Source organism: Sebastes umbrosus, chromosome 14 (genome assembly GCF_015220745.1).
Source record: "Sebastes umbrosus isolate fSebUmb1 chromosome 14, fSebUmb1.pri, whole genome shotgun sequence".
Classification (NCBI taxonomy): Eukaryota; Metazoa; Chordata; class Actinopteri; order Perciformes; family Sebastidae; genus Sebastes; species Sebastes umbrosus.
The window spans coordinates 24720843-24748281 of NC_051282.1; the positions used below are offsets into that span (position 1 = coordinate 24720843).

At 39.6% G+C, this 27439-nt stretch overlaps 4 protein-coding genes across 10 annotated transcripts; 1 reads left to right on the forward strand and 3 right to left on the reverse strand.

Moving 5' to 3' along the window:
• Positions 1–68: 68 nt before the first annotated feature.
• mrpl12 (mitochondrial ribosomal protein L12) lies at positions 69–4570 on the reverse strand. Its single transcript, XM_037791640.1, has 5 exons — positions 4346–4570; positions 1890–2088; positions 1730–1801; positions 1405–1536; positions 69–667 (listed from the first exon to the last, which is right to left on the reverse strand). Exons 1-5 carry the CDS (start codon positions 4402–4404, stop codon positions 551–553), a joined length of 579 nt encoding a protein of 192 aa, XP_037647568.1. The 5' UTR covers positions 4405–4570; the 3' UTR covers positions 69–550.
• A 515-nt stretch (positions 4571–5085) lies between these two features.
• Positions 5086–6990, forward strand: zgc:103625 (methyltransferase-like 26 B). The gene is made up of 7 exons (XM_037791639.1): positions 5086–5630; positions 5722–5926; positions 6057–6219; positions 6358–6417; positions 6511–6578; positions 6668–6746; positions 6823–6990. The coding sequence occupies exons 2-7, from the start codon at positions 5727–5729 to the stop codon at positions 6868–6870; spliced, it is 618 nt and encodes a 205-aa protein (XP_037647567.1). The 5' UTR covers positions 5086–5630; positions 5722–5726; the 3' UTR covers positions 6871–6990.
• A 457-nt stretch (positions 6991–7447) lies between these two features.
• On the reverse strand, positions 7448–22625 carry hgs (hepatocyte growth factor-regulated tyrosine kinase substrate). 7 transcript variants are annotated; one of them, XM_037791638.1, is made up of 20 exons: positions 22415–22624; positions 18952–19036; positions 18730–18805; positions 18482–18577; positions 16885–17002; positions 16568–16620; positions 16059–16127; positions 15755–15879; positions 14449–14560; positions 14183–14281; positions 13994–14095; positions 12923–12961; positions 12623–12823; positions 12292–12502; positions 12023–12195; positions 11790–11930; positions 10584–10767; positions 10285–10424; positions 10009–10191; positions 7448–8909 (listed from the first exon to the last, which is right to left on the reverse strand). In XM_037791638.1, the coding sequence occupies exons 1-20, from the start codon at positions 22449–22451 to the stop codon at positions 8784–8786; spliced, it is 2370 nt and encodes a 789-aa protein (XP_037647566.1). In that variant the 5' UTR covers positions 22452–22624; the 3' UTR covers positions 7448–8783. The 7 variants fall into 7 exon arrangements, with proteins under 7 accessions (XP_037647566.1, XP_037647560.1, XP_037647562.1 ...); XM_037791632.1 differs by having other exon boundaries at positions 12292–12505; positions 14443–14560; positions 22415–22623; XM_037791634.1 differs by having other exon boundaries at positions 8784–8909; positions 12292–12505; positions 14446–14560; positions 22415–22625.
• Positions 22626–26491: 3866 nt separating this feature from the next.
• On the reverse strand, positions 26492–27422 carry cldnk (claudin k). The gene has a single exon (XM_037793157.1). It carries the CDS (start codon positions 27385–27387, stop codon positions 26740–26742), a length of 648 nt encoding a protein of 215 aa, XP_037649085.1. The 5' UTR covers positions 27388–27422; the 3' UTR covers positions 26492–26739.
• Between the last annotated feature and the right edge of the window lie 17 nt (positions 27423–27439).

A 27439-nucleotide genomic window follows, 5' to 3' on the forward strand; every position in this document is an offset into this window, starting at 1 on the left:
TATCTTACAATTTCATTCTCAAGTTTTAAAGTTTGCATATCACCCACAAGAACACATCAAAGAAGGGACAACATGGATATTTCAACTTTAATCACATTAACAATTCTATAAGTAATAAGGACTCAGCCCTGCCATCCCCTGAACTAGATACAGTATCTGGTGTTCAACATAAGGAATAGTAACCGTGTCCCTACAGCATGATCTCTCCTGTGAAAAGTTAAACATACACACACAGAATGACCAACTGACTGACTGACTTATTTGGCACCCAAGCCAGTGTTTCTGTAGCTTGTTTGCTACACAAGTGTCTCACAGACACATGAGCAGACAAACGGACAAGCAAACAGCGGGGCGGCCATTAGTGCAGGCTGTGTGCCTGGAAAGTTCAGTCTGAGTCGTACCGCCCCACCGGACGCTGTATTAAAGTCAGAAGGCATTTCTTTGTTTCCCGGGATCCTGTCTCTTTGTTATGTAAAAAAAAAAGAAATAAGAGAATGAAGGATGAAGTGCACGAGCAGCAAAACGATGGAGAACGGGTGGGCACCTAGATCTACTCCAACACGACGGTGCCGCCTGCTGCCTCCAGGGCTGTTTTCAGTTTCTCTGCCTCTTCTTTGGACACGTTGGCTCGGATTTCCTGGGGAAGAGCCTCCACTAGTTTCTTAGCCTGGTTCAGGAAAGACAGAGGAAAAAAGATGATTTAGTGAGAGGTTACACAATCTTGGAAAAACAGGAACTGGGATACTGTTCTGATAATATACTTTCTAAAAAAGGGACTGAGGCTGCATTCACACCAAATCCAGCGGTGCGGTGATTCACTGCAGGGTTGTGCAGCGGTGTCACTTAAATAGCCATTTTGTGTGACAACAAAGTGAAGTTTAACCCCCCCAGTCTCACAAGCACACTTTATATTTTGCAATAATTGTTCTCCACCAGAGCATTTTCATGATCTTGACATTTCCAACCACTTGAAGGCAGCTTCATTCATTTCACAGCAGCTAGACTAAATTAAGACTGAGGGACTGTGCCTTGTGCTGGAGCTTGTTTCGGGAAACCCGCTACCAACTTCCCCAAAGACGTGCTCCAACGAACATCGATGTAGTCAGCTGTTACACAAACTCCTGGGCAGTTGGGATAAGTTTAGTTTTTTACCCTCATAGTCTTTTAAACCGTCTTGTAACAAAGTGGTTTTAGGCCCCCTCCCATGGCAGTGTGAGGTAGGGATGTTAAAGGAACAATATGTAGAGTTGACAGCTAGCATATACAACGGGTACGGCAGTCCAAATTCAAAACATTGGAAGTGGCCCGGCTGCTCCTCCAAGTGTACCTGATAGCAGCGCATGTTTTCACAATTTGAGGGTTACCTTCTAGACACAACCATGTGGCACAAATGATGAGACTCACCTGCACCAGATTCAAGCCTTGGATGCAGTTCTTCACTTCCTTTATAAGTTTCACTTTTTCAGCTGCCTTTAATTCTGTCAATTTTACTGTAAAGTGAGTCTTCTCTTTCTTCACTGGCGCCTCCTCAACTTCCTAGTGTCACACAGAGAAAAAAGGCGAATTCATTTGTGCACTTAAATGATAACAAATCATAAAACATGTCGATTCTGTGTCAGAAAAGTGTTGATTGAAATTTAAAGTCATTTTTGAAGTTTATGTTGGTGTTGTAGCAGATGACATTATACTGTAAGGTGCTCCAGTTATATCGTCTACTCTCTGTACTTACTGCTGCAGGTGCAGCGGATGCAGCCATCGCCCCCATCGGCATCATTCCAACATCCTGAATGTTCAGAGTTTTCTGCAACAACAAAAACCAGATCATCACTCAACATGACAACACAGAACAATCTCTATGTAACAACACGTATTGTGGTTTTTCTACCAACCTTGAGGAGCTCATTGAGGTCCGACACCTCTAATAAAGTGAGGCTGGCTATGTCGCTGACGAGCTGTTCGATTTTGGGGGAATACTGTTTGGGTCCTCCGTCTAGTGCAGGCGTGGCGATGGCGCCTGAGTGGGTGGCTGGACTGGTCTTCAAGAGTCGGAGAGCACACACGGCTGGTGCTTGCCGCTGAAGCTGTTGCCTGGAAAATGAAAAATGGATTAACTATGGGGGTCCTCAGAGCTCAAGATGCAAGACACAGTGTATCTAGATATAAATCTTACTTTACATTTGCTTTTGGATTTTATGTTTGCTTGTTTGTATTCTTTTGTTGATTATATAACATTTGTATTTGCTTATGATGTTTATTGAGGTGAGATTCCTTCTATAAGCCCTTTGGATTTGTTTTTATATCACCTGCACAACTTTGTTTCTTTTGTTGTTGTATTTCTGCTGCTTTGTTTTATTGTGCGAACAAATAAAATCTAGGTGAGAGCATCTGCAGGTCACATTTCAGAAGACATCTTTAAATGTGTCTTTACTGATCAGATGTTTCTCCGCAGCTCCTTTTTGACTTTGTCTATGCAGAAACTGTGACTACCGTTTACCAAAAAAGTGCTCAGCCTTACAATCACCTCAGAGGTTTACAGTCGCCATTTGGTAGAGACTTCCAATCCTCGTTTGGCGTCAGCACACCAAATGTTTGGGCAGTGTTTCTCATGCCAGAGACGTGCACTCCTTCAACATCTATTTAATGGATGCAATTGCATTCACAATGTACCACTGACCGGTTAATCCCAATGTGGCAGAAGTTACTGTATCATAATGCACTTTGGGGGCCGTGTTAACACACCTCTCCAACTGTGATCAGCTCACACATTACACATGCTTGTGACCTCTTAAAAGGTGCAGTATGTAGGATCTGGCAGCATCTAGCAGTGAAGTTGCAGATTGCAACCAACTGAAACTTCTCCTGTGTGCCAAAGGAGAAGGTGAAGCACAGTGGCCAAAATGAAAATGTGATAACGTGGAAGGCTATCTCTAGAGCCAGTGTTTGGTTTGTCCGTTCTGGGCTACTGTAGAAACAACGCGGCCGGCTCTGTGAAGAGGACCCGCTCCATATGTAGATATAAACAGCTCATTCTAAGGTAAAGAAAACACAACAACTCTTATTTTCAGATGATTATACACTAAAGAAAACATGCTTATTAGTATTATATTCCATTTATATTAACAGATCACCCTGAATGTTATACACTGGTCCTTTAAAAAAAAAATAGAGACCAGTTCAAATGATTAAGCTATTCTTTATAAGACTGATTTGAATACTTTTAGGAGGCTGAAGAGGTAAAATAATGCAGTCATTTACAAGGAAAAATTAAACTAAAACAGTGTGTTGATTCATTGATTACTTGACCGACATATTATAGATGAGAAACTGTTTTGATAACTGATTATCTGTGATGCAATAATACCAAACTTTCCTTAGTTCCGGCTTCTTAATTGTGACGATTTGCTGCTTTTCTGTGTCTTATTATGAGAGCAAACTTGATATAATGTAGTTTGGATAGGTAGTAGGTTAAATGAAGCAGTTTGAAGACATCAGCTTTTGGTTTAGGAAATTATGATTGTGAGTTGTGATTGCTTTGAAGTCCTAAAAAAAAAAAAAAAAAAGGATTAGAAGAAAGTCTGCCATAACAAATATAAATAATGTTTGTTTTTTCTATGCTGCTAACAACCTTGTAATCCATCATATATATGTCCTATGACTCTTTATGGGGGGTGTGGTTACAAATACACCAGGATGGGAACCAATGCTGTGATGTCCTGCAGCTACTAAGTAATAGTAATAGTAATAATAGTAATAGTAGTAGTAGTAGTAATTGTAGAAGTAGTAATAGTAGTAGTAGTAATAGTATCAGTAGTAGTAGTCAGTAGTCAGTTCTGGTGGCTGCAGTTGAACCCGGTTGGTTCTATAACATATAACCTGTAGTTCATATCACTGTGTACAGGTGTACAGGTGTACAGGTGTACAGTGAGCAGATTAAGAGATGCATCTTGAGCTTATTTTAACAGTAAAAACATAAATTTCCAGTCACACTAGTGTGACCTTGGTGGAGTTAGCTGCTGCTGCATGGAGGAGCAAACTGGTCAAACAGTTACTAGTTTTAGATTTTTACAACCAAACTAATAGAGAGGACAAAGTGCTTCATAAGACTACATGCAGAATACTGGGTCATGGTTAAACAGGTGTTGCTGCTAACATTAAATAACGTTACATCTTCTGTATTCACACGACACACAGAGACAGCAGCATGTTTTACTACCAATATAACGTGCAGCAGTCCCCCGCTGTCTGCCCTTGAAGATGCAGGCAGTCGGACCCTGCTGCACCGTTAACCGGTTACGTGACTCTGACAGTCAGTTGGCCGCCGGTGCTGCCGTTAACGGTAACGTACCGGTGTGTGGTCGCTGCAGCCCGCAGCGCGGTCCGTAGGCAGCGGCTGGTGCAGTACATGATGACGTTAACCCGGTGTCCCTTAAAATATAAAACAAGCCAAGTCTGTCACACAGCCGGGTTTCTCCTTCCAGTGTCTCTGAATCAAAAGCACATGGCGTCCTCTCTGTCTGCTGCTGACCTACCCGACATGCACTGCGTGAACTGGTGGAAAACCTACGGCAGACCATGAGGGACAAAAGAGTAGTAGCCTAAAAATAATTGCGAATAACGCTGATAGATTATATTATTTTTTAAAGGTAACAATAATATATATATATATATATATAAATTATTATAATAATAATAATAATAATAATAATAATAATAATAAATATGTAAATTGTTTTAAAAAAATAAAGACATAAAAAAATAAAAGACCTACCACAATTATTTAAATATATATAAATATATATATATATATATATATATATATATATATAAATATATATATATATATATATAAATATATAAATATATATATAAATATATAAATATATATATAAATATATATAAATAAACATATAAATATAAATATATATAAATAAACATATAAATATATATATATAAATAAACATATAAATAAATATATATATATAAATAAATATATATATATATATATATATATATATATATATATATAAAAAATCAAATAAATAAAAGACCTACACCTGAACACACTGAACTATTTGGGGCCACAAGGACACAAGTGCACTTAATAATTTTTTTTTTTAAAGTATCAAAATATTGTTCATTAAGTACATTGTCATCCACATTATGTTTTAATATTAAAGATTATATTTAATAAACATGTCAGGTAATTTTTTTGTTTTGGCTCTCCTGTAAAGTTGGTCAAATGTCATTTATCTTGTATAATTTAACATTATGTTGCAGTCCCCCACTATAACCACAAGATAGCAGCAAACACTCATGATTTTAAACACACTCAGGTACGATATGATACAATAAGATGTAATATGATGATTCCACACATTATGCTTATCATGTTGATTGGTATTGCTATTCAGACACAATCTTATAGTATGAATTGATTTCTGTTCCTCTGTTATCTGTGCTTGTGTGTCCTACCTGTACTGTGCCACTGCTGACCTCTGGGGAGGAGCACAGAGGGAATCCTCTTACCCAGGTAATCTCGGCATCCATCTGCTGTTACAGTCATCCACCACATACAGCATCCACCAATATGCCATTTCACAGCTAGTCTCTGTCAACCAGCACAAGTTAAGGTAAGAGGAAGAGACAGAAAATCAATGCATAGGCTGCAGGCAATACAAGAAGACAGGGTAACAACACATCCTTCTGCTTTTTCTCCTCCAGAGACCATGCTGCTGTCTCCCCAGGCAGAGAGGAACTGGGAGGGTCTGTGTTTAGTGCTTGAAGATGTGCTGGAGGACCAGTCCCACAGGCAGCTGTTCGCCTTAGAGCTGGGCTCTGGAACTGGGCAGCATGTCATACGCTTTGCCCAGAAGATGCCCTTCATTACCTGGCAGCCATCAGACATCAAAGAGGAGTCTCGGGACAGGTTTGTGTCTCATAGAAAAAAGCTTCACAACAATTTATGTCTAGGTTTTACATGTTCCAGTTATGTGGATATGAAATAACAGCAAGTGATTTATGAGAATCTGATTCTAAATCTGCATTTTCACTTACAGTATTAAGGCATACACTGCTGCAACCCATGTGAAGAATGTGCTGCAGCCTGTCCACCTTGATGCCAGCGAGCCTTGGGAGAAATGGGCAGGCCTTCCTCGCAACTCCTGTGACCTTATTGTTGCCATTAATTTACTGCAATACAGCTCTTTCAAAACAGCACAGGTAGGCCTGGTTATCAAAAAAAAACCAACTCAAGATATTGAGCTAAATTGTGAGCAATTCATCGTAAAAAAAACAACAAAAAACTATCAAAATGTATCAGAAACTGTTTTATAAACATGTTTTTGATAATTTTCTAAGGGTGTTTTCAACGGAGCAGGTCAGATCCTCAGACAAAATGGCCTTTTGATAACATACGCGGTATGTACCAACAATAATTTCTTTAGTTATTATGCAGGATGTCATGATGAAGTGCAAAAGTTGACACCTTTCCAAATCTTAAACATATTCCAGGTGTATGCTATTAATGGCACCATTACCCCAAGCTGTAATGAAAGCCTGGATGCAGAGCTTCGACAAATGTGAGTGGCCTTTTATTTCATCTAATACAACATGGAAACAATATGTATCTGGGTGTGAATACACTGACTTGTTTAATGCTTGTACACAGGAATCCAGAGTGGGGTCTTCCAGACATCGATGTGCTGAGACAGCTGGCTTATGGGAACGGGATCCGTATGGAGAGGATGGTGAGTCACATGCTGTAGCTATACTTGGTAATAACTACAATATAGATTTTATACCTGCATTGTTTTTCATTTCTAGATTGAGATGGAAGAATACTACAAATGCCTCATCTTCAGAAAACTTTAAAGAGGACCTATTGTGCTTTTTCTCTTTCCTTTAGTGTGTTATATATATATATTTTTTGTGCATGTAAAAGGTCTGCAAAGCCCAAAGTTCACGCCAAAGGGAGTTACTCTACCCCACAGAAACACTGCATACAGAGTGTCTTCAGTGACCATTTGTGATCGAGTCTCACTTCCCCCCTTAAAATGTAAATAAATAAGTCGTAAACACATGGCTAATACAGCAGACATTGTGACGTAATATTACAAGAATGTCAGTAGTAATATTGAACTACATAACATAAAACAAACCCAAAATACAAGTACGTACCTGAAAATGAGCATAATAGGTCCTCTTTAAAGAAGCCAAACTTCACAAAGAAGAAAAACAAACATTTTTGTATACTTATGCACAAAACTAAGGTATATGTTAAAACACATTTCATCACATCAATCATCAATGTAATATTATGGCCTTTACCCCTCTTATTGAAACATGTATGAATGAAACATGGAACACTGTATTTAATAAAAGTTGTCGTACCATACATCTCTTTCTTTTCGAAATCCCAAAGAGAAATAAAAATCCAAGATAAAGCAAGTGGACAATAAGAACCAGATATTTATTAAATATAATTTTAAAATTACCTTTAAAGTCAGACAGATCAGTATGGTGGCATAAAGAAGTTCACAGATGGAAACTGAAGGGTTACAGAAAATCACTGATTGGGTGTGTGTGATACATAAATACATGCGGCACGTAATGTTCGCTCTGCAAGCATTTCCACATTTCTGGAGAGCCGAGTACACGTTAGAAAAGAGTTCCCACCTAACGTACTTAACTATGTAAATATTCTCATCTGTGACAGGTACATCCAAATGCACACGGCATGGGGCGCCTGGAGGCCATTTGCGGTTAATGATAGGTTAAGGTCTTCTTTCAGTCCTGTCTTGTGGTGGTAACACAAATCGTTTTAATAAAGAGATGTTATTAGAGTTGCTGTACTGCTTTAGTATGAATATTGTATGGTCACTAGTTGTGTCATTTGATGATTTAACTTATGAAAGTATATTTATTGAGGATTAAGCAACCACCCGGCTAATTTTCTACCACTGCTCCCCACAATGTACAATCCCTGCAATGTTTCGTCATTTAACATTAAGACACTCAATATTCCAAGCGGTGCACAACAAATAAATGCCAAAACAAGATAAGATGACCCCTAGTTTGTGTGCAGCATGAGAAGGGATGGAACCGAAATAACAGCTGTAATGGCGAGCTGTGAAGCTGACGGAGATGTGAGATATTAGCGCCATTTATTTCAGGCCTTTTGACTGTGCTTTCTCTCCCCTAGACATCACTCTTCATCGTCACACCTACAGTCTCTTAAAACAGCATATACAGATGTCTCTCAATCAGATGGTTAGGATACGCTGCAATAATTCACTTCCATTCCAGAAAATAATGAAAATTTAACATGCAAATTTTGCTTTAGAAAAATATGAGACAAAGGATGGTTATGTCTTGTCTTTTTTTTCTCCTCAATTATTATCATATTTACTTATTATGCTTTTTTTCTTTTTTACTTTAATACCACTGACTATTTCTGAGCTTCGGTTATTCATTTAATAAGGAAATACTACATACATCAGCTGGAAAGAGGGAAGAGGAGGGTGAAAGGGTCTGGGTGATGGTGCCCTCTCTTGCAGCTTCACCCCGCATTCCCGTACATCAGTGGGGGGCGAGGCAAAGAGAGCGACAGTTCTGCAACATCATCACAATATTTTACATTGCCACAACATCACAGCGAGGTGGAAGGGTGGGAGGTGTGTGTTTCCAGAGAGCAGAGAGTCCGAAGAGTGAGGGGGGGAAAGACTGAAGAAGGAGGAGGAGGAGAGAGAGGGTGTAGTGTGTCGGACCCTGCAGTGTGCGGGCTTTTAGTCGAAGGAGATGAGCTGTGCCTCTGCGCTGCCGGGCACAGCCTGAGGGACCTGCTGATGCTGCTGCTGCTGTTGTTGATGCTGCTGCTGCTGCTGCTGCGGGGGGCCACCAGGGGGCGCCACCTAGACATAAAAAGAACGGTAAAAATAGGAAGATTAATGAGGATTGAGATTGAAATAAAAAATAAATCATTAATGTGGGGCTTCTTTTTCTAATTTACAGTATACAACAGTATAGGCCCATTTCCACCAAGAACTTCCTAGTAATTTTAGTCCCGGAGCTACTTTTCAAGGAACTAAAAGTTCCTTCAGCCCATTGTTGTCTGCTTTTCCAAAGAGTTTTTTTTGGATTAGGCAAATAAGTTCGCTGACGTATGAAAAAGCAACATGACATGGCAGGAGGGCTGCTGGTGGTTACAGCAGTAAACACACTCTGCAGTCTGCAGTTCAGTGTGTCTGCCTGTTTCATTTAAAGAACAAGTTGGAAAAAAAATAAACGTTTTGTCTCACTATGACGACGACATTTACTGATGCATATATTTACTGATGCACGCTGGATGTAATGAATGAAATGCAGCAGAAGAAAATGAAACTAACAGCATCTGTCTCTACAGTAAATCATCTGTTGATCATTTGAGGGTTATTTATTTGTGCTTTAGAGCGTTACCGCTGCGAAACAATCAGAAAATATATATTTTTCTCTCATTCAGAGCACCGCCGTGCCGTCTGTCTCTTCTGCCGCTCGCTCACATGATCTCTTTTGCTCTTTTTCTCTCGGCCTTTTTTAAAATGAGACGGCAAAGATTTACTTTACATTTAATGTTATCCAACAAAGAAATGTTGTCCCCTCATCCTAAAATGGTCCTATATTGATACTAGAGTTCTTTGTGGTTTATGAATGAAGTGGTACACGGGTTGAAGCAGCGGCGCTGTGTGTGTGTTTCACCATCAGCGACGGTCATCCCTGTAAACCCCATCATGAAAGTTCCTGTACTTCCAGAAGGTACTACCCCCGGCCACGGCCTTTTTTTGAGGGTAAAAAGGCTCCAGAAATGAATTTAGACCCTGGTCCCTGCGGTGGAAACGCTATGAGTTCCTCAAAAGGTTCCTAGTTCCGGGGGAAAGTTCCTTCAGTCAAAACGGAGCTTATGTTGCGAACTCTTTAATAGGTTTTCTTACTGCTTACACCTGGTTACAAAGGAAGAAATGATAAGTGTCTGACCTGTTGGTACATTGGCGGCTGGCCTGGCATGTACTGCTGTTGGGGGGGCATATTGGGGTCCTGTCCCGGCAATGCTGAAATCATGTTCTGCATGCCGTACGGCTGGTAGCCCATGTAACCCATACCGTTAGTGGGGGGAGGCTGGGGCATGGGGGGCATACTCTGGGCCTGAGAGACCACATTCTGCACAGAACAAGGACAACAGTTAGAGGGTTGGGTTAATAAACTTTAAATATGTTGCCTGTAGTTTGATCAGATAATGAAAGTCAATCAGACCTGCTGGTAGCCCTGTGTGGGTGTGGGCTGATAGTTGGAGTAGGGTGGACTAGTAGTGGGCGGGGCCTGACCAGGAGGAGGAGGAGGCTGCCCGTTAGTGCCTGCAGGCTGGTACATGTACGCATTAACCATATTGGGATCTGGAGGGAGAGAGGACAATCAATCAATCAATCAATCACACAGGAGCACACTGGAATACAAATATTAAAGTATCATGTGAAATGTTTCCTGACTGAATATATTGCAGTAGGACAATTAAACACAGTAGATTATCTAGTTCTGAAGCTACGTCTTCTCACCTGGGGCAGCATTGGGCATGGCCTGGTACTGTGGTGGTGCAGTCTGCCCAGGCTGGTTCATATAGATGTTGTGCATAGGCGAACCCTCCACAGAACCAGCAGGGCTGAAGGTGCCCGGGTAGCTGGGTGGAGCACCAGGCTGGTACACCACCCCTCCCGGCACATTGGGGGGCAAAGACTGCATCTGTGTAACAGCACATACATTTATTAAGATTTATGAAGAGGTAAATATGGTGTTTAAATCCCTATTCTATTTAAAGGACGGGTCAATTATTATTATTTTTTGAGGTTTTTATATCCTTCTGTAGCTTCTCAGTTCCAAACGTTAAAATTTTGGTCAACGTATGTATGTTTTAGCATTGAAATGCTATTTTTCCAAACCCTTCTAAAAGCCATGTGACCTGACGTAGGTTTCTGCATGATGATGACGATGATGCTGCTACATGTACAGTATGCTGTATATACATCCTTATATTCAGTGTATTAACGTTACATACAGTAACTTAGATGGCGGTCGGCACGCCTGTCGGAAAGGGCTGTCTGACGGCGAGGTAAAGCTGTGAAAATATTCCAAATATAGCGTACACTTCAACTGATATTGATTTTTTTTAGGTGGGCCTTTCTTGTAGGTGGCTAAAATAAGTTTTTTTGCTGCTCCCGTCTACAGCCGCTTTGACTAGCTGTCAGACTACACTTTCCAGCAAGGAACTGAAGCAGTTATATCTCTCCAAAGCCACCAGACTACATTCACAAAAGCATTAATTTTACCTTGCAGAATGTGGGAGTATACATACAACCCCACTTCAAAATATCCGAACTAACCTTTTCAGTTATTTACAAACTTAGTATAGCTAACTTTGACTCACGTTACTTATCATTTGACTTCAAATTATTCATGACTTTATTGATTAGCTTCGATTAGCTTACTTTGGTAACCTACGTCACTGCTTTTGCAACGGCTGAGTGGACATTTCCATTTGAAAAAAATGATAATAGAACATAGATCGAACCCGCCCTTTAAGTGGTAAAACAGGACTAATAAAATAAAATGTACTGCTGATTGGAATTACAAAGAGTCCAGCTAATACTGCAGTGCAGTGATTCTCAATCATGCAACATGAAGGCCCATGTGTCATGCCAACCATTCCCAATGGGTGCTACCCTCTCAATCAATCTGCTAATCCCAATGAGGTATGCAGTGTGTACCTGGGCGTAGGGCAGAGAGAAAGCAGGCATTTGGGCTCTCATCTGGATCGTGTGTTTCTGCTGCTCCAGACGCATCTGCCGCTCCTTCTCCTGCTCCTGGAGACGCTGGATGGCCAGCTGTCGTTGCATCTCCAGGTACTCCTGCAGACCAAACACAAACACACTTGTGAGCATGATGATGATGAATAGTGCATCAATATGTGCATTTTCAGTGGAGAGACTCATTTCATTACCTGTTTCTTCTGCCTCATGATCTCCAGTTTTTGCGCCAGCTGGATCTGCCTCTGTCGCTCTGCTTCCTCTGCGGCGCGACGCATCTTCTCTCTGTGTTCGTCCCGGAGGGCGTTGAGAGCCGCCCGGGCGTCACGCACCTGAGCCAGCTTGTCCTGCAGCCCCTCATAGTACACTGCGGACAGCATTCATGATGGGATACTTTAGAAAACTGGACACGCGAGGCGACAGAAATGCATTGGCACACACAACCTCAAGCACAGCTACTCACATCGCTTCTCATCTAGCTGGTTGAGGATGTCCAACAGCTGGGGATGCATATTGTTAATGGACTGGAAGAGTGAGAGCACGGCGCTGTCGTTGGTGATGCTGCGCCCACGCATGTGGTTGCTCTTCATGCGGTTAAGGAAGGTGGTGACAGAGTTCTGCAGAGCCTTCAGGAACTGCTCGTGGTTCTCCTCGGACTCCCCGTTCTGGTACTGCTGCTGGAGACGGGGACGAGAGGAAAGCAAAACACGGAAAGTCATTTGTGGTCTGCTCACTCCAGTTCAGCTAATAATACTACTTCCAACATCTGCCCTCAGTACAAAGTTTCAACATACCTCCACTATGTTGACTGGGGGCTGGACGGGGACATGACTTTCTGGCTGACTGATTGGCTGACTGATTGGCTGACTGATTGGCTGACTGATTGGCGGAAGGGGCTCGGCCATAGGCACAGGGGCAGGGGCCGAGGGGGTGGGACTCTTGCGAGCCTCTTCCTGTTTCTTCTCCCAGTATGTTCTGTTCAGGTAACGGGCCAGCTGGAATAATGTGACACATTAGCATCAGTATTATAAGCATGATGTAAGATTCCAATTAGTTAATGCAGGTATTGAAGAAGAGAGGGACACCACATGTACCTCTGGGTCTACATCTTCAGCTGATGGAGCAGAGGAGTTCTGGAGAGGGCACATAGTTCAGATTGGTCAGTGACAAAACATACAGTAAAACTGGAATTAATAGCCTGAACCCAACCGGCGTAAATTTGGGACAAGCGTTTAATTCCTTATGCACAAAACTCAAGCTCAGCAAACATGGGAAATACTATCAAATAGTTTATTTAAATCAGTATGAATATTACTTGTATAAAAATTAGATTATCAAATAACATATAAATTATGAACCATTCATTTGATCCAGCTCAGAGACAGTTAACGACGCTCGACTTTCAGCACCCGGCATACTGACACAACATCTCTCTTTATCCTCTTAAAACCCACCTCGCCATCAGCGATAAGCCTATTTGGCATAACGAAAAGGAAAAAGGGTAAAAACTAAACAGAGAGAGCTGGGGACATTTTTAAATTGTAGCTAGCAAGGTAACGAAAACAAGCATACCCAACAACATGGTGCAGGAAGAAGAGATTAAAGTGCGGCCTTCGTTTGACGAACAAAGTTAGCAGACAGTGAGAAACAGACTTAACAAGACAATATTCACAACTTGGATTAATTTATATGAAAAAAACATTTAGATTCTTTGATTGGTGAACCCTTATGGACTAAAGGAATATAAATAATTGAGGAATGGACACATATTCAGACTTTTATGACTGTTTCAAAAGGTAAGGAGTCACCAAGTCTCTTGTTTACCACGCCGGTAAATCGGAATTAATTATACCTTGTTGCTCATGCTTTCCGTAAAATGAAACGCAAATCTAAACGATCCAACGATGTGTAGTATGTCCATATTGACAAAAGTTACCTTGCATCTAATTGACACCTGCGTATATTTGTCAAAACGTGTAGAAACATCCGGCGAGTAAAAGGGACTTGGCGTCTAATTGGGGCTCGGCTTTTAATTGAAGTTTTGCAATATTTCAATAATTTGCTCAATGCTCAGCAGACAGTTTGATTTAATCATGAAAAAAGGTTCGGTTTTTGGAAATAATTCAGTTTGCCAGAGAGATAGGCAGCATGACAGGAGGTCTTACCACAGGGGAAGTGTAGAGGGTGCTGACCGGTGGTGCTGAGGAAGTCACTGGAGTGGGATCTTGAGGGGTTTTGGGATACATTGAGTAGGAGTTCTTTTGCCTCTGTAAGTATACATACAGGTATGTATTATTATCTCTCTATAAACAGAGAGTAAAAATACAAAGTAGGATTTCAGCTGTGCAACCCACCATCCGCTCCTTCTCCTCAGCCTCGCTTTGGGAAAGAGCTATGGCGAGCTGCAGCTCCTCTTCCTCCTGCAGTGCTGCCTCATCTCTCTTGGGAGGCATCTGGTGACGGAGCAGAGCAACAGTAAGACCCAGAAACAGTCCGCAACCTCAAGAGGATCGTTAAAATACCCCGATACATCCTTGTTTTGTTGTCTTCCTTCCTCATCAAAAGTTATTTCAACTGTAACCAGTATGACCGTCAAAGTCGTCTCATAATCTACTTCTACCTGGGATTGTTGGGACAGCGGGCTGGTCAGATACTCAGGAGGCAGCTCGGCAGCGCCCGGGGCGGGGGCTTTACCTTCAGCTTTCCTAAGAGGAGGAGAGAGGGTGGGGTGGCTGGTAAAGAAAAGGGATCAGGGAGGACAGACAATCTTGTTAATCAGAGGAGAACATGCTGCTCGAGACACTGAGATCTCTACAAACACAGAACAACACAAGACATTTGTTATTCTAATAAAACAAGTTTTTAATGTACATTCAGATTTGGATCTGCATCAACACTAGGGCTGGGTAATATATTGATATAATAATATTGATAGTGTGAAATGAGACTCGACACAAGCGTGGTCATTCCCTGGTTTTAAAGGCTGCATTATGACAAAGTGATGTAATTTACTGAACTTACCAGACTGTTCTAATATTTGTCTTTACCCACTTAGTCATTATGTCCACATTACTGATGATATTTATCAAAACTCTCATTGTGAAAATATTTTGTAAAAGCACCAATGGTCAACCCTACAATATCGTCGCAAGATATTTGGTAAAAAATATCATGATATTTGATTTTCTCATATCAAAATATATCTTCGTCGACTAATCAGTTGTTTTTGGTCTTAGTCAACAAAGATTTCTTTAGTCGATTGGTCATTTTTTATGCTTTTTTTCATGCTGAATAACTTCTTTCAAAGAAACTTATGAGCACATCTCTGGTAAACACAAGATTTAAAGTGGTGCTTTTGTGTGATTCTTTTTCACAGATCTGTCAATCAAATCAACTCATCATTAGTCAACAAAATCGTATGAGTGTTAGTAAACTAAGAATTTCTTTGGTCGAGGATGGCCCTACTTTTTTCAGGGTCATCCATGTCGTATTTACCAAATTTCTTGTAATGAAAAACAGCAATTTAAAAATTGTGATAGAATACATTATATATTGCTAAAAGCAGGGCTAAAAACATGACCTCCTTGGTCGAGGTTGCGAAACAAAAACAAAAACAAACAAAAAAGCAACATTTCCACTCAAATGAAATTCAACGCACGGATAAGGGTGAGCAAAGATGAGAGTCAAGACACTGCATTAAATCTTTTACCATAAACCAAGAAGCTGACAGTCCAAAGCATAATCTCAAACCATACTTAGACTCAGCAACAAAAGTACATACAGCAGAACTTGAGCAAGTGAATACTTTACAAGGCCGGTGTCATACTGTAGTAATGAAGTAGTTCTCTCCAGATATAGAGGAGCCACCGTACTTCACACTTTAAGACTGAAAATTCACACTGGTTCCATCAGATCTGGGGACTCACTTGTTAAGCAGCTCAAAGCAGGGCTCACACACACGCACTTCCTTCTCTATGCCAAACTTGGGAATGGTGGAGTACTTGGACGAACACTTGCCACAGAAAATCTGGCCGCAGGCTCGACAATGGTGCTGGAGAAGCAGAGAAGACAAATCAAGGTCAACTTCCGCACATGAACATATACTCCACACACACACACACACACAAACAAACACACACACAAACACACACACACACACACACTGCCGTAACTGAATGAAGGAAACCATATAATCTCTAGGTGCCCCAGTTTCAGGAAAGCCCAGCCTACCTTTCTTGTCATAACTCCAAACTGGACTCTGCACCGGTGGCACTCCTCAGCATCAACCCAGTCTGGGGCCTGGATGAAGCAGACAGGTGTCACTTATTACTACAGATATGGTCACTGCAGCTTTGAGTACAGGCATCCTCTCTTCTTAACAGTTCAGGACCAATGACTAGCACCAAACTCATGCCGATTCTACAGATATATTAGGTGCTGTTCACATGTTGCGTCTAAAAACACGTAGAAAACGCCAGCTGTGCCACTTTCCTCCTTTTATCCAAGGTGCTTGGGAGGTTGCGCTCCTGTCACGCCTGCCGTTACTAAGCAACCAAAACCTGTACACTGTGATGACGATGATGATTAAGTTGTGGTAATTTAGCAGTTAACCTCACTGACTAAACTAAACAAAGTCAAAACAAAGTTAAATGTATTTCCAGCTCCGTAAACGCCTCATAGTAGCTTTACGGCCCCTAACTCTACATCAGTGAAATAAGAAAAACAAAAATGTCTCTTACTCTCTCAGCTGCAAACATCGCATCACTCTCCTTAAACTCGGGGAACACATGACCTATGGGAAAAGGAAAAGAAAAACAGACTTGTTAAACATACAGTGTGATTTTAGTAGTACATTAACAGAAGTTAATGATACATAACTACAATATATCATGTTCTTGAACATTGCATGAGCTATCAGTTCAGTTCTAGTCATTAAAACACTGCTGGAATTGTAATTACATAAATACACATAACTTTATCTGGGTAATTATACTTTCAGAGACACTTAGGCTTCCTCTCAGGCAGTAAAATACAAGTACAACATGTGTCCACTTACCTTCCACTTTCATAATCTGATAGGTGTCCTGGACCACCTTATATTTGGGTTCGTTGCGGAAGGCGTGAGACCAGGCCTGGATCAGGTAGAGGATCTTGTTTCTGACATTTGGTTCCGTCTGTTTCAGGTGGTAAAAGAACCACACAATGAAATAAAAAGTCTTGACGCCTTTAAATCCCTCTTATGTTTATACTCTACATTTCTGTTGTCACATAACATTGGTATAACTGAGCTTCTCAAACACAAACTGAAACAAAACAACAGTGTGTTTGGGGACAAGAACTGAGGTGGGAAGTCCCTCCTTCTGGTCTGAAAAAAAACCCTCCTGTCACAAGCCTATGACATCACCAGGAAGTGAACACCGGCATGGGCTGCAGGAGCTTGTGTCACATGATGCAGCAAAGATCCAATTAAATGTTGCTAGCTCACGCTGTAATGCAGCGAGCTGCCTGATGTGATAAGGCTTCCAGCCAAAATATACTCAGAAAAATCACTGTCTCTGTGTAACAGGGCAAAAACACTGTATCCACTCTTCCCATTGTTTACATAATACGTAGCTGCACAGATATTATTTAGAAATGATTTAACCTGATTAGAGGTGAAGCAAGTAGTTGATTAATCGATCGACAGACAATTCGTCAGAAAAAAACCCAGAATGAAAATTGATGAATTGTTTGATGTTTTATCTACCAAAAATACCATATAAATATAAAGATTTGCTGTTTTCTCTGTTTTATATAATTCTAAACTGAATATCTTTGGGTTTTGGACTGTTAGTCGAACATAACAGGACATATGAAGATGTTACCCAAGATTAACTCTCTGAGACCCACAATAGACCCGTTTTTATCTTTTTTTAGGGGGCACAGGGGGACTTTAGGGGAGGTAGCAGGTCACATAGAAGTGGTGTACGTCATCTAAAAGCTGGGAACCTGAAATCTCAATTTGAGAAGCAGCTCAGCACTGTGTGTCAAGTTCTTTTAGTCATAAATTAGAAATAATCATGAATTCATTAATCAATTAATTGTAATAAATAGTAAGGTTTAGGGACCCCAGTACGCAGAAATATTCAAACACAACATTTCAGTATAGGCGAAAATAACACATTTATGCTGCATTCAAAAAACGGCATGCTTTTTGCCCAGAACTGCATGTGATTATCATAAAGTGGGCATTTCTGTAAAGGGGAGACTCGTGGGTACCCATTTAGCCTCTTTCCTGTTAAGGTATGCAAAGCATACATTGCGAGATATGGTTAGTACCAATGGATTCCTTTGGTTTCCTATTTTCATATAATATCTGGATCTTCACTCTATCTCTAAAACTGAACCTGCTACAGCCTCTCAAAGACAGTAATGTCAGTCGGGATCGTGGGTCTCAGGGGGTTAATCAAAAAATGTATTGACACATTAACTGATAATAAAAATAATCGTTAGTTGCAGCCCTAAACCCTGACTTCAGTTCACCTTTGTCAGCCAAGTCAGCTTCACAATGAAAAGACAGTATTGACTACAATTAAGGTCAAAACTCGTGCAAATGTAGGTTTGTAACTTGTTTAGGGACTTTGAAAGAAACCAGGTTACGATACAATAAGTGCCACCTTGAGTAAATCCTTCAGTTCCTCCATGGTTTGTTTACTCGCCACCTCATCGTGGACCGTCTGGCCACAGTTCTTCACCACTGACTCAAGGACCTGAAGGGTGAGGTATCAAAAACATTCATTATGTTAGCTACGTTACACACATTTCACCAAAACAGCTTTCTTCAAAAAAAAAGGTGACAAAACAGCAAACTAACACACTAAAAATAGACAGCGGTATATTTTCCACTGTAGACACGTCTTACCTCGAGTGCGTAGAGGGCCACATGTGGATTTTTGTCAATGAGCTTCTTCTTAATAGCCCCGATAGCATATTTAGCTCTGCAAGGACCAAAACAAACATTGCTCAATAGAAAAATCAAGGCAAAGCACACAAAAAAAACAATAAACCTAAAACATGACTGAGTTATTTTCAACTTCAACAGTTGATGATATGGATGTAAAGGGAAGTGGTCAGAATCACTCACTGTGCGTCTCCTTGTCGAATGAGATCACAGATCTGCAGGATGGATTCCCAGTCAGTCTCCAGCAGCAGCTGACTGGTGGCTTTATCTGCAATTAGTACAGATAGTTAAAGCTTTATAACAAACAGTATCAGGATCTGCATCAAAACTAGGGCTGGGTAATATATTGATATAATATTGATACCGTGAAATGAGCCTAGAAACAAGTGTGGTCATTCCCTGGTTTTAAAGGCTGCATTACGGTAAAGTGATGTAATTTACTGAACTTACCAGACTGTTCTAGCTGTAATACTATTTGTCTTTACCAACTTAGTCATTATATCCACATTACTGATGATTTTTTATCAAAATTCTCATTGTGTAAATATTTTGTAAAAGCACCAACAGTCAATCCTACAATATCGATATTTGGTCAAAATTTAATGCAATCATAAAGAGATGTTTTCTCTTTGAGAATTGTTAATATACTGTAATTACTGTAGTATAAGAAGACATATTATGACAGAGATACCTCCTGAACTATAACCATGTTTAAGAAGAAATCAATTCAAGTTTGATCTGTTAATATTGTGATATATCTGAGATTTCATTTTTCATTATTACAATTTTCTATAAATGTTGTCTATGCTTAGTTTCAAAAGATGCCCTACAATTAACATAATGTTTGGACTTATTTCATTGTTTTTAGTTCAATATCATTGAGTACCAGCACTCATTCCAAAATATGGTCTTATTACTGATTCTATTATAAGTGTTGTGTCATTTGATTTTGCCTCAGAGACCCCAAAAGCCCCAGATTGGCAATTAGTTTGGGGTAATAATTTAACTAATTGTATCTTTTGGGAACATGGAACCATGCACGGCTATGGTACATTATCCTCTGACATGATAAAGGCCTTAAGTTGGGTTTTGCTTTGTACCTGATCTTCTCTGTGTCAACATCTAGTTTAAGGAACTTCATTTCGTAAATCGAGGTTACATGGAGGATATTTCTTAATTTCTATGTTTTAAATTACCACACTAGAAAATAACGACGAGCACGTCTCCAAATCTTGAACAGTATTGGGTGCCAGGTAGTGGTAAGAACAGAAGAAACAAATCACCAGCACTCACAGATAAAGAGTCTTTTTTGGATTATTCTGGGCAATCCCAATCCCCAGAACAAACCAAAAAAAAGACTCTTTATCTGTGAGTGCCGTGATTTGTTTCTTAAACTACCACACAGCAAACAATGGTTATCGTCCATCACATCAAATACTGTACATGCACAGAGAGATGTTTATCAACTGGGTTCCAGCAGATCATTTGTTTACTTAATCTGGCCATTAATATCAACTGAAAGGCATGCAAGAAATGTGTTAATACACAATTGTCAGCCAGTTATTAATATAACTTTCAAGATATTAGTTTTATCTGACGTGACTGTCAATTTTCAACATGTATGTATGACAAAGTTGTTGTTTTTTTTCCTGGGATGTTGCTAAGCTAAGCTAATTAGCCACTAGCTGTATTTTAATAGAAAGGTGTCTAAATGAGTGTTATCTATTACAAGGAAATAGATTAGCAGATAGCTAATCAACCTGTTGTGGACTTAACAAAACTTACATTAAAAGTCACAAGTAGTTTATCTCACAAATGATGTCTTTCTTGGATGTCATCAGTTATACAGTAAGGTTATTACTGAATCATTAGCTAACAGGACTCTCACCAGCAGACAGAGGAATAGTTTTTCCCCCAGGCCATCAGACTTTTAAATAAATAATTCATACGACACCTTCTCACACAAAAAGTACCTCAATCATATATCTTATACTGTATATACTGTATATTTTCTTAATGTACATGTTCTTAATATGCCTGTATATGTTCTTAATGTATTTGTTTTTAATATGCCTGTATGTTTTTAATATGCCTGTAAATGTTTTTAATATGCCTGTATAAGATCTTAATGTATTTGTTTTTAATATGCCTGTATATGTTCTTAATGTATATGTTCTTAATATGCCTGTATAAGATCTTAATGTATTTGTTTTTAATATGCCTGTATATGTTCTTAATGTATATGTTCTTAATATGCCTGTATAAGATCTTAATGTATTTGTTTTTAATATGCCTGTATATGTTCTTAATGTAAATGTTTTTAATATGCCTGTATAAGATCTTAATGTATTTGTTTTTAATATGCTTGTATATGTTTTTAATGTATATGTTCTTAATATGCCTGTATATGTTCTTAATGTATTTGTTTTTAATATGCCTGTATATGTTCTTAATGTATATGTTCTTAATATGCCTGTATATGTTCTTAATGTATATGTTCTTAATATGCCTGTATATATTCTTAATGTATATGTTCTTAATATGCCTGTATATGTTCTTAATGTATTTGTTTTTAATATGCCTGTATATATTCTTAATGTATATGTTCTTAATATGCCTGTATATGTTCTTAATGTATATGTTCTTAATATGCCTGTATATGTTCTTAATGTATATGTTCTTAATATGCCTGTATATATTCTTAATGTATATGTTCTTAATATGCCTGTATATGTTCTTAATGTATATGTTCTTAATATGCCTGTATATGTTCTTAATGTATATGTTCTTAATATGCCTGTATATATTCTTAATGTATATGTTCTTAATATGCCTGTATATGTTCTTAATGTATTTGTTTTTAATATGCCTGTATATATTCTTAATGTATATGTTCTTAATATGCCTGTATATATTCTTAATGTATATGTTCTTAATATGCCTGTATATGTTCTTAATGTATTTGTTTTTAATATGCCTGTATATGTTTTTAATATGCCTGTATATGTTCTTAATGTATATGTTCTTAATAAGCCTGTATTTATTCTTAATAAGCCTGTATTTGTTCTTAATAAGCCTGTATATGTTCTTAATGTATTTATTCTTAATATACCGTTGTACAAAGTATTTCCTGTTATAATAAGCATTTCACACGATTGTAGTGTTATCTGTACAAGGAAATAGATTAGCAGATAGCTAATCAACCTGTTGTGGACTTAACTTAAAACTTAAATTAAAAGTCATCAGTAGTTTATCTCACTAATGATGTCTTTCTTGGCTGTCATCAGTTAAACAGTAAGATTATTACTGAATCACTAGCTAACGTTATTATCGTGTGCGAAGCTGATGTGAAGCTAAAAGGAAATCTGATTTAGCTTAGCTAACAGCACGAATATAACAGAAGGATGGCTTTAATTACGACTTTAAGCAAATATAATGGTAACATAAGACTTTATTATCTACTTATCCGGGTGTTTAAATGTAAAGTGAGCCTCTCTGGGCCCAGAACAATAGCTAACAGGCTAAAGTTAGCTGGCCTGAGAGCCACAGCCCCAAACCCTCACAACACTCCGCTGAAACATCGCACTTTGACTCACAGCTGGATTATAAACTATCAACTTCAACTAACATGTTCCTGATGACTCACCCAGAAGCCTCTCAAACGTTCCTCCTCCTTTTCCCATGTTAGATAATCAAAGTCTCAAAGGTAGCTGTGTTGTTTTAGACAACGAACGGAGGGCTGGTTGTTTCCACCGCTGAGGCTGTTAGCTCCTCTGTTAGCTCCTCTGTTAGCTTCTCCGTTAGCTTCTCTGTTAGCCTCCTCGGAGCTCAGCAGCTGGACGGCTCTTCCGGCTTCCAGCTTCCGGCGTAGAAACAACAACATTTCTTCTTCTTTGGGGTTTATTGGTTGTTGGCAAACCAGCTTAGAGGTGCATTACCACCACCATCTGGACTGGAGTGTAGAGAAGGAGATTGGCAGGATTTGTTTTCTTCAATTAAATTTAAAAAACACTAATATTTTTAATTTAATAATACTTTTTTCTCGTTAAGTTATGACTTTATTCTAGTAATATTATGACTTTTTTTCTTGCAATAATTATGACTTTATTCTCGTATAGTTATGACTTTATTCTTGTAATATTGCAACCTTTTTTCTCGTTAAGTTATGACTTTATTCTCGTAATATTACAACTTTTTTCTCGTTAAGTTATGACTTTATTCTTGTAATATTACAACTTTTTTCTCGTTAAGTTATGACTTTATTCTTGTAATATTACAACTTTTTTCTCGTTAAGTTATGACTTTATTCTTGTAATATTACAACTTTTTTCTCGTTAAGTTATGACTTTATTCTCATAATATTCTGACTTTTTTCTCGTAATATTATGACTTTATCCTGGAAATCTCAGATTTTTTCCCCCAATGTGGCACTAATACTCCGTCATATATGTGCACTTTGGCCCTCACTTAATTAGACTTATATACTATATACTTAGACTATAAACTGTGTTACCTTAATCACAATGCTCAAATGTTTTGTGGCTCCAGACAGATGCTTTTTTTTTTTTTTTGCCTAAAATGGCTCTTTTGATAGTAAAGGTTGCTGACCCCTGTTCTAGAACATGTTTACATGCTGTAATGTTAAAAAACCTTTATTTTCCTCGTACTGTCTGCCTGAATATACCTGTATTCACACTCTGTCTGAAACACTCCGTTTTAGTGCATTTCAATGGAATTGCAACGGAATCGCGTTGCTAGGCAACAGCTTGGGTCCATGTTTACTTCCTGTCAGCTGATGTTATTTACATACACTGCAACAGGAAATAAACTGGGACACATTTAGAATGTTTATGTTTAAAATCGTGTAAATATTGTATATTTGTGACATCACAAATGGACAGAAATTGGCTTGTTTCAAATGCACAATTTCTGAATATACGGGCTGTGTATATTTCTCCGTTTATTGAGCGTTTTAATAGTTTAACAGTATTTGTAAAGCACTTAAACCTGCTTTGTAATATAAAAGACATGAATATCTCACTTTTTACAATATGGGACCTTTAAGCTACTAGTATATTTATTTTCGCCTTCTACTCTACGTTACATTTCACAAGGAAATACAGTAGCCTATTTTTTGCTCCATTATATTTACAGTATGACAGTTATATTTCCAGTTAAATCGCAGATTAAGATTTTTGAAATCCATAATGACTTTATAGAATATGATGTATTGTTATTATACAGTTAAATAAAGCCTCTGTACACCCACAACGTTTTTTTTCATTCTGGTTGATTAGACCTCTTCTCAGGTTGAAGGTGGGCGGAGCTTTAATGGGAATTTATTAGGTCATTAAAAGTCATAAGTAGGTTAATCTCACAAATGACAGTGTTGTACTGTCACATATCTTCCCCTACCTTCAGGTTGAAGGTGGGCGGAGCTTTAATGGGAAATGATTATGTAATTAAAAGTCTTAAGTAGGTCATCTCACAAATGACAGTGTTGTGCGGTCACAAATCTTCACCTACCAATGACAATGATTAAGGTGCAATTTTTTCCACCCTAACAGGTTCAACAAAGTTTACAGGAAACTTAGGAAAATGTCATTAGGCCGACACGCCCACACAGTCCTGAGCAGAGGTGTAATCAGTCAGATGAACTGTGTGGCTGTTCAGAGGCTTTAAATACCCAACAGTATATAAAGTAGTCTCACTCCTCCCTTTCCAAGACTGCGGTGACGTGAGCTGCCGATTGCAAAACCGCCTTGCTCAGAAGCCATCGTTACCATAATAACACAACTTTAGGAGCAACGGAAGTCAGATGGCGGCTGGCGGTACCACGGTTTTGCACTCTGTGGCTCACGTCACCACAGTTTCACAAGCGTGTCGGAGAACTAATGTGGCCTTCAGGAAATGTAAAAACGCTAAAGGCTGTCTCTAGAGCCGGTGTTTGGTTTGTCCGTTCTGGACTAGAAACATGGCGGAGCAACATAGTGGACTCCATGAAGGGGACCCGCTCCCTACTCCCACAACGATTCTTAGTTTCAGGTGACAATACACTAATGAAAACATAGTTATGAATATTACATTCCATTTCTGCTAAAAGGTCCCTGAAATGTTACACAGTGTTCCTTTAAGTTTCTCTTTAAAACACTGCTTCCATATTAATGCATCAGTGTAATGCATTAAAATAACATCTTGAACAAGTCATTGAGTCCCTACTAGCTCCACCAAGGGTGTTGTGTCGTTGGCTCTGTGAATGATATCATCAGTGATTCATTAGTACACTTATAGTGCACACTAATTGTGCTGGTATCGTACCTTTAGCTATTCTGAGACACTGCTCTGATTATTTACAATGTAAATAGTGCACTTGTTTCACTCTGTGCTTTATCCATTACAATTGTACAGTAAATAGCACAGTCTGCCCCTACTGTATTTACTCTACCAACATTGGTATAGGCCTACTTAGGTCATGTATGAGTCACTACCTGGCACTTGGGACACTGGTGCCCATTGTTATTGTGGTGCTGTAATGCTCTATAAAGTGGCATTGTGTCGCTCTGTCCTCTGCTGTTACAGACAGAGAGAAAAACATTTTACTGTTTACAGTCAAGAGAAAGCAAATTATACTATCTATGCCACAGAAAACCAAATTAAATCATGAGAAATAAAAATTCTAGTGCACACCATGGTACTGGACATTATTTTATTGGCAAATTACATTAAAAACAAGAAAAAGCAAACTACTGGAGAGAAAAGAAACACCGCTGTGCACGGGGTATCTTCAGTTTTTTATTATATTTTCTATGCAGTTAATGTAGTTTAAGAAAATGTAGCTTGGAAAAAGTATTGAAATTCAGAAACAGCAGTGTCAGCATGTTCAAACTCCATAAGGCGCTCAAATGGTTTTAATTCACTGAATATGTGTTTGAAGTCGTCCCTTAACTACAAGGTTGGTGGTTCGATCCCCCGTTCCTACTGTCCAAGTGTCCTTGATCGAGACACTGAACCCCAAGTTGCTCCCCGGTGGCAGCTCACTGCGCCTAATGCTTATATGAGGTCAAATTTCATGTACAGTATGTATGTGATGATTGTAATAAAGTTTAAGTAAAGGAGCACAGAATCTGAGGGATCTGAACAATGTCTCATGAATAAAGATTATGCTTTTTCCACTGTGGCTCGTAACATCCCACATTACATGCTCACACACAGAGACACTGACAGACAGGCACACACACGAGTTACAAACATGCATATTCTGTGTTGTTCTGCTTGTGTCTAAGATAAGTAACGGGCTGGAAACTTCAGCCATATCAGTAAATTCTAGTCAATTGTGATTCTGACAAAGAGTAGGAGGTGCTTTGAGATGACTTGTGCTAAGATTGCCTGGTTTGCTGTACTGTTAATTGAAGGAATACCAGGATTTTTATGTTGTGAATGAAAGATAATGTGTTTTTTCTTTGTCCCTGGTACGGGGTAGCTGAGACAGGGAAGAAGAGATGGAAGATGGGAGACACACACACACACACACACTTCTCAACAATATGGCGCCACAAGCAAATGTACACACATCCCCATTGTTCTATTGTTCTTCTCCACTCAGTAGAACCCCTGCTAGTGTTTACTTAAACAGGCAAAACAGAGACTTTCTTTTTAAAACTACTTCGGTCAAACGCATGCAGTTGTAAGATTTTAACATACAAATGTGAACACACACTATTTCTCTCAGGAGAGGATTTGGAGGACCAATACTTTTATTGTATTTTACACAGACAGACAGACAGAGAACAGGGTTATTGAAGGATATATCAGGTATGAAATAATAAAATGAGTTCAGTTTTCCCTAAACAGCCTCCTGCGGCTTTTCAGAGAAAAAAGCTAACATTAAATATAAAATAATTACAAGGAGCAAAATCAAAAGGAGAGGAATCGTTTTGGGTGTATTTGTGGGACTGGAGACATTTTGGAGACTTAAACATAACCTTTGACTTGTGAGGCGGGTGCCCTGCGAGGACTACTTTCTCCACTGCTGAAGGTGGGAGAGCCGGGCAAGCCGGGGGGACTTGACCCAGCATAGAGCAGAGACCCCCCAATGAGGAGCAGGGCTGACGCACCCCAGCCAATGTAAAGGCCAGGGCCGAGCTCACGCTTGTGCGGGGCCGCCACGTGTGGATCGTAGAAATCCCTGATGATGGAGTGGGCAGTCCAGCAGACGGGTACAAGGTAGAGGAACCCTGCAATGGCAAAAAGGGCGCCAGAGATGCGGGCAATACGGGCCTTGACGCTGTTGACGCCGATGCACTTGGTGCACTTGGCTCCCAGGACCCCCAAAGACAGAGCGAGGCCACAGATCAGGATGGAGAACACGGTGAGGCCTCGGGCCGCCTGCATGTCACTGGGCAGAGCCAGCAAGCTGTCGTACACCTTACACTGGATCTGACCCGTGCTCTGCACGATGCAATTCATCCAAAGGCCTTCCCAAATGATCTGAGCCGTCACTATGTTGTTACCGATGAAGGCGGTGACCCGCCACAGGGGGATGGCGCAGACTATCGCCCCACTAACCCACCCCACAAGGGACATGATTAGGCCCAGCAGCTGCATGCCCGTGGTTGCCATGGTGAAAGGTGTTGTTTGAATCAGATAGATTTGTCTTTTTGTGTTATTTCAA

Coding starts and splice junctions, on each gene's coding strand:
- hgs (XM_037791632.1), bottom strand. CDS start 22,451: ATGGGAAAAGGAGGAGGAACGTTTGAGAGGCTTCTGG. Junction 18,578..18,729: donor TGGCCCTCTACGCACTCGAG/GTAAGACGTGTC, acceptor CTCACCCTTCAG/GTCCTTGAGTCAGTGGTGAA. Junction 14,561..15,754: donor TGCTTTGAGCTGCTTAACAA/GTGAGTCCCCAG, acceptor TTTCTTTACCAG/CCACCCCACCCTCTCTCCTC.
- cldnk (XM_037793157.1), bottom strand. CDS start 27,387: ATGGCAACCACGGGCATGCAGCTGCTGGGCCTAATCATGTCCCTTGTG.
- zgc:103625 (XM_037791639.1), top strand. CDS start 5,727: ATGCTGCTGTCTCCCCAGGCAGAGAGGAACTGGGAGGGTCTGTGTTTA. Junction 6,220..6,357: donor GCTCTTTCAAAACAGCACAG/GTAGGCCTGGTT, acceptor TAATTTTCTAAG/GGTGTTTTCAACGGAGCAGG. Junction 6,579..6,667: donor GATGCAGAGCTTCGACAAAT/GTGAGTGGCCTT, acceptor GCTTGTACACAG/GAATCCAGAGTGGGGTCTTC.
- mrpl12 (XM_037791640.1), bottom strand. CDS start 4,404: ATGTACTGCACCAGCCGCTGCCTACGGACCGCGCTGCGGGCTGCAGCG. Junction 2,089..4,345: donor GCTGCAGCGACCACACACCG/GTACGTTACCGT, acceptor TTCATTTTCCAG/GCAACAGCTTCAGCGGCAAG. Junction 668..1,404: donor AAGGCTTGAATCTGGTGCAG/GTGAGTCTCATC, acceptor TTCCTGAACCAG/GCTAAGAAACTAGTGGAGGC.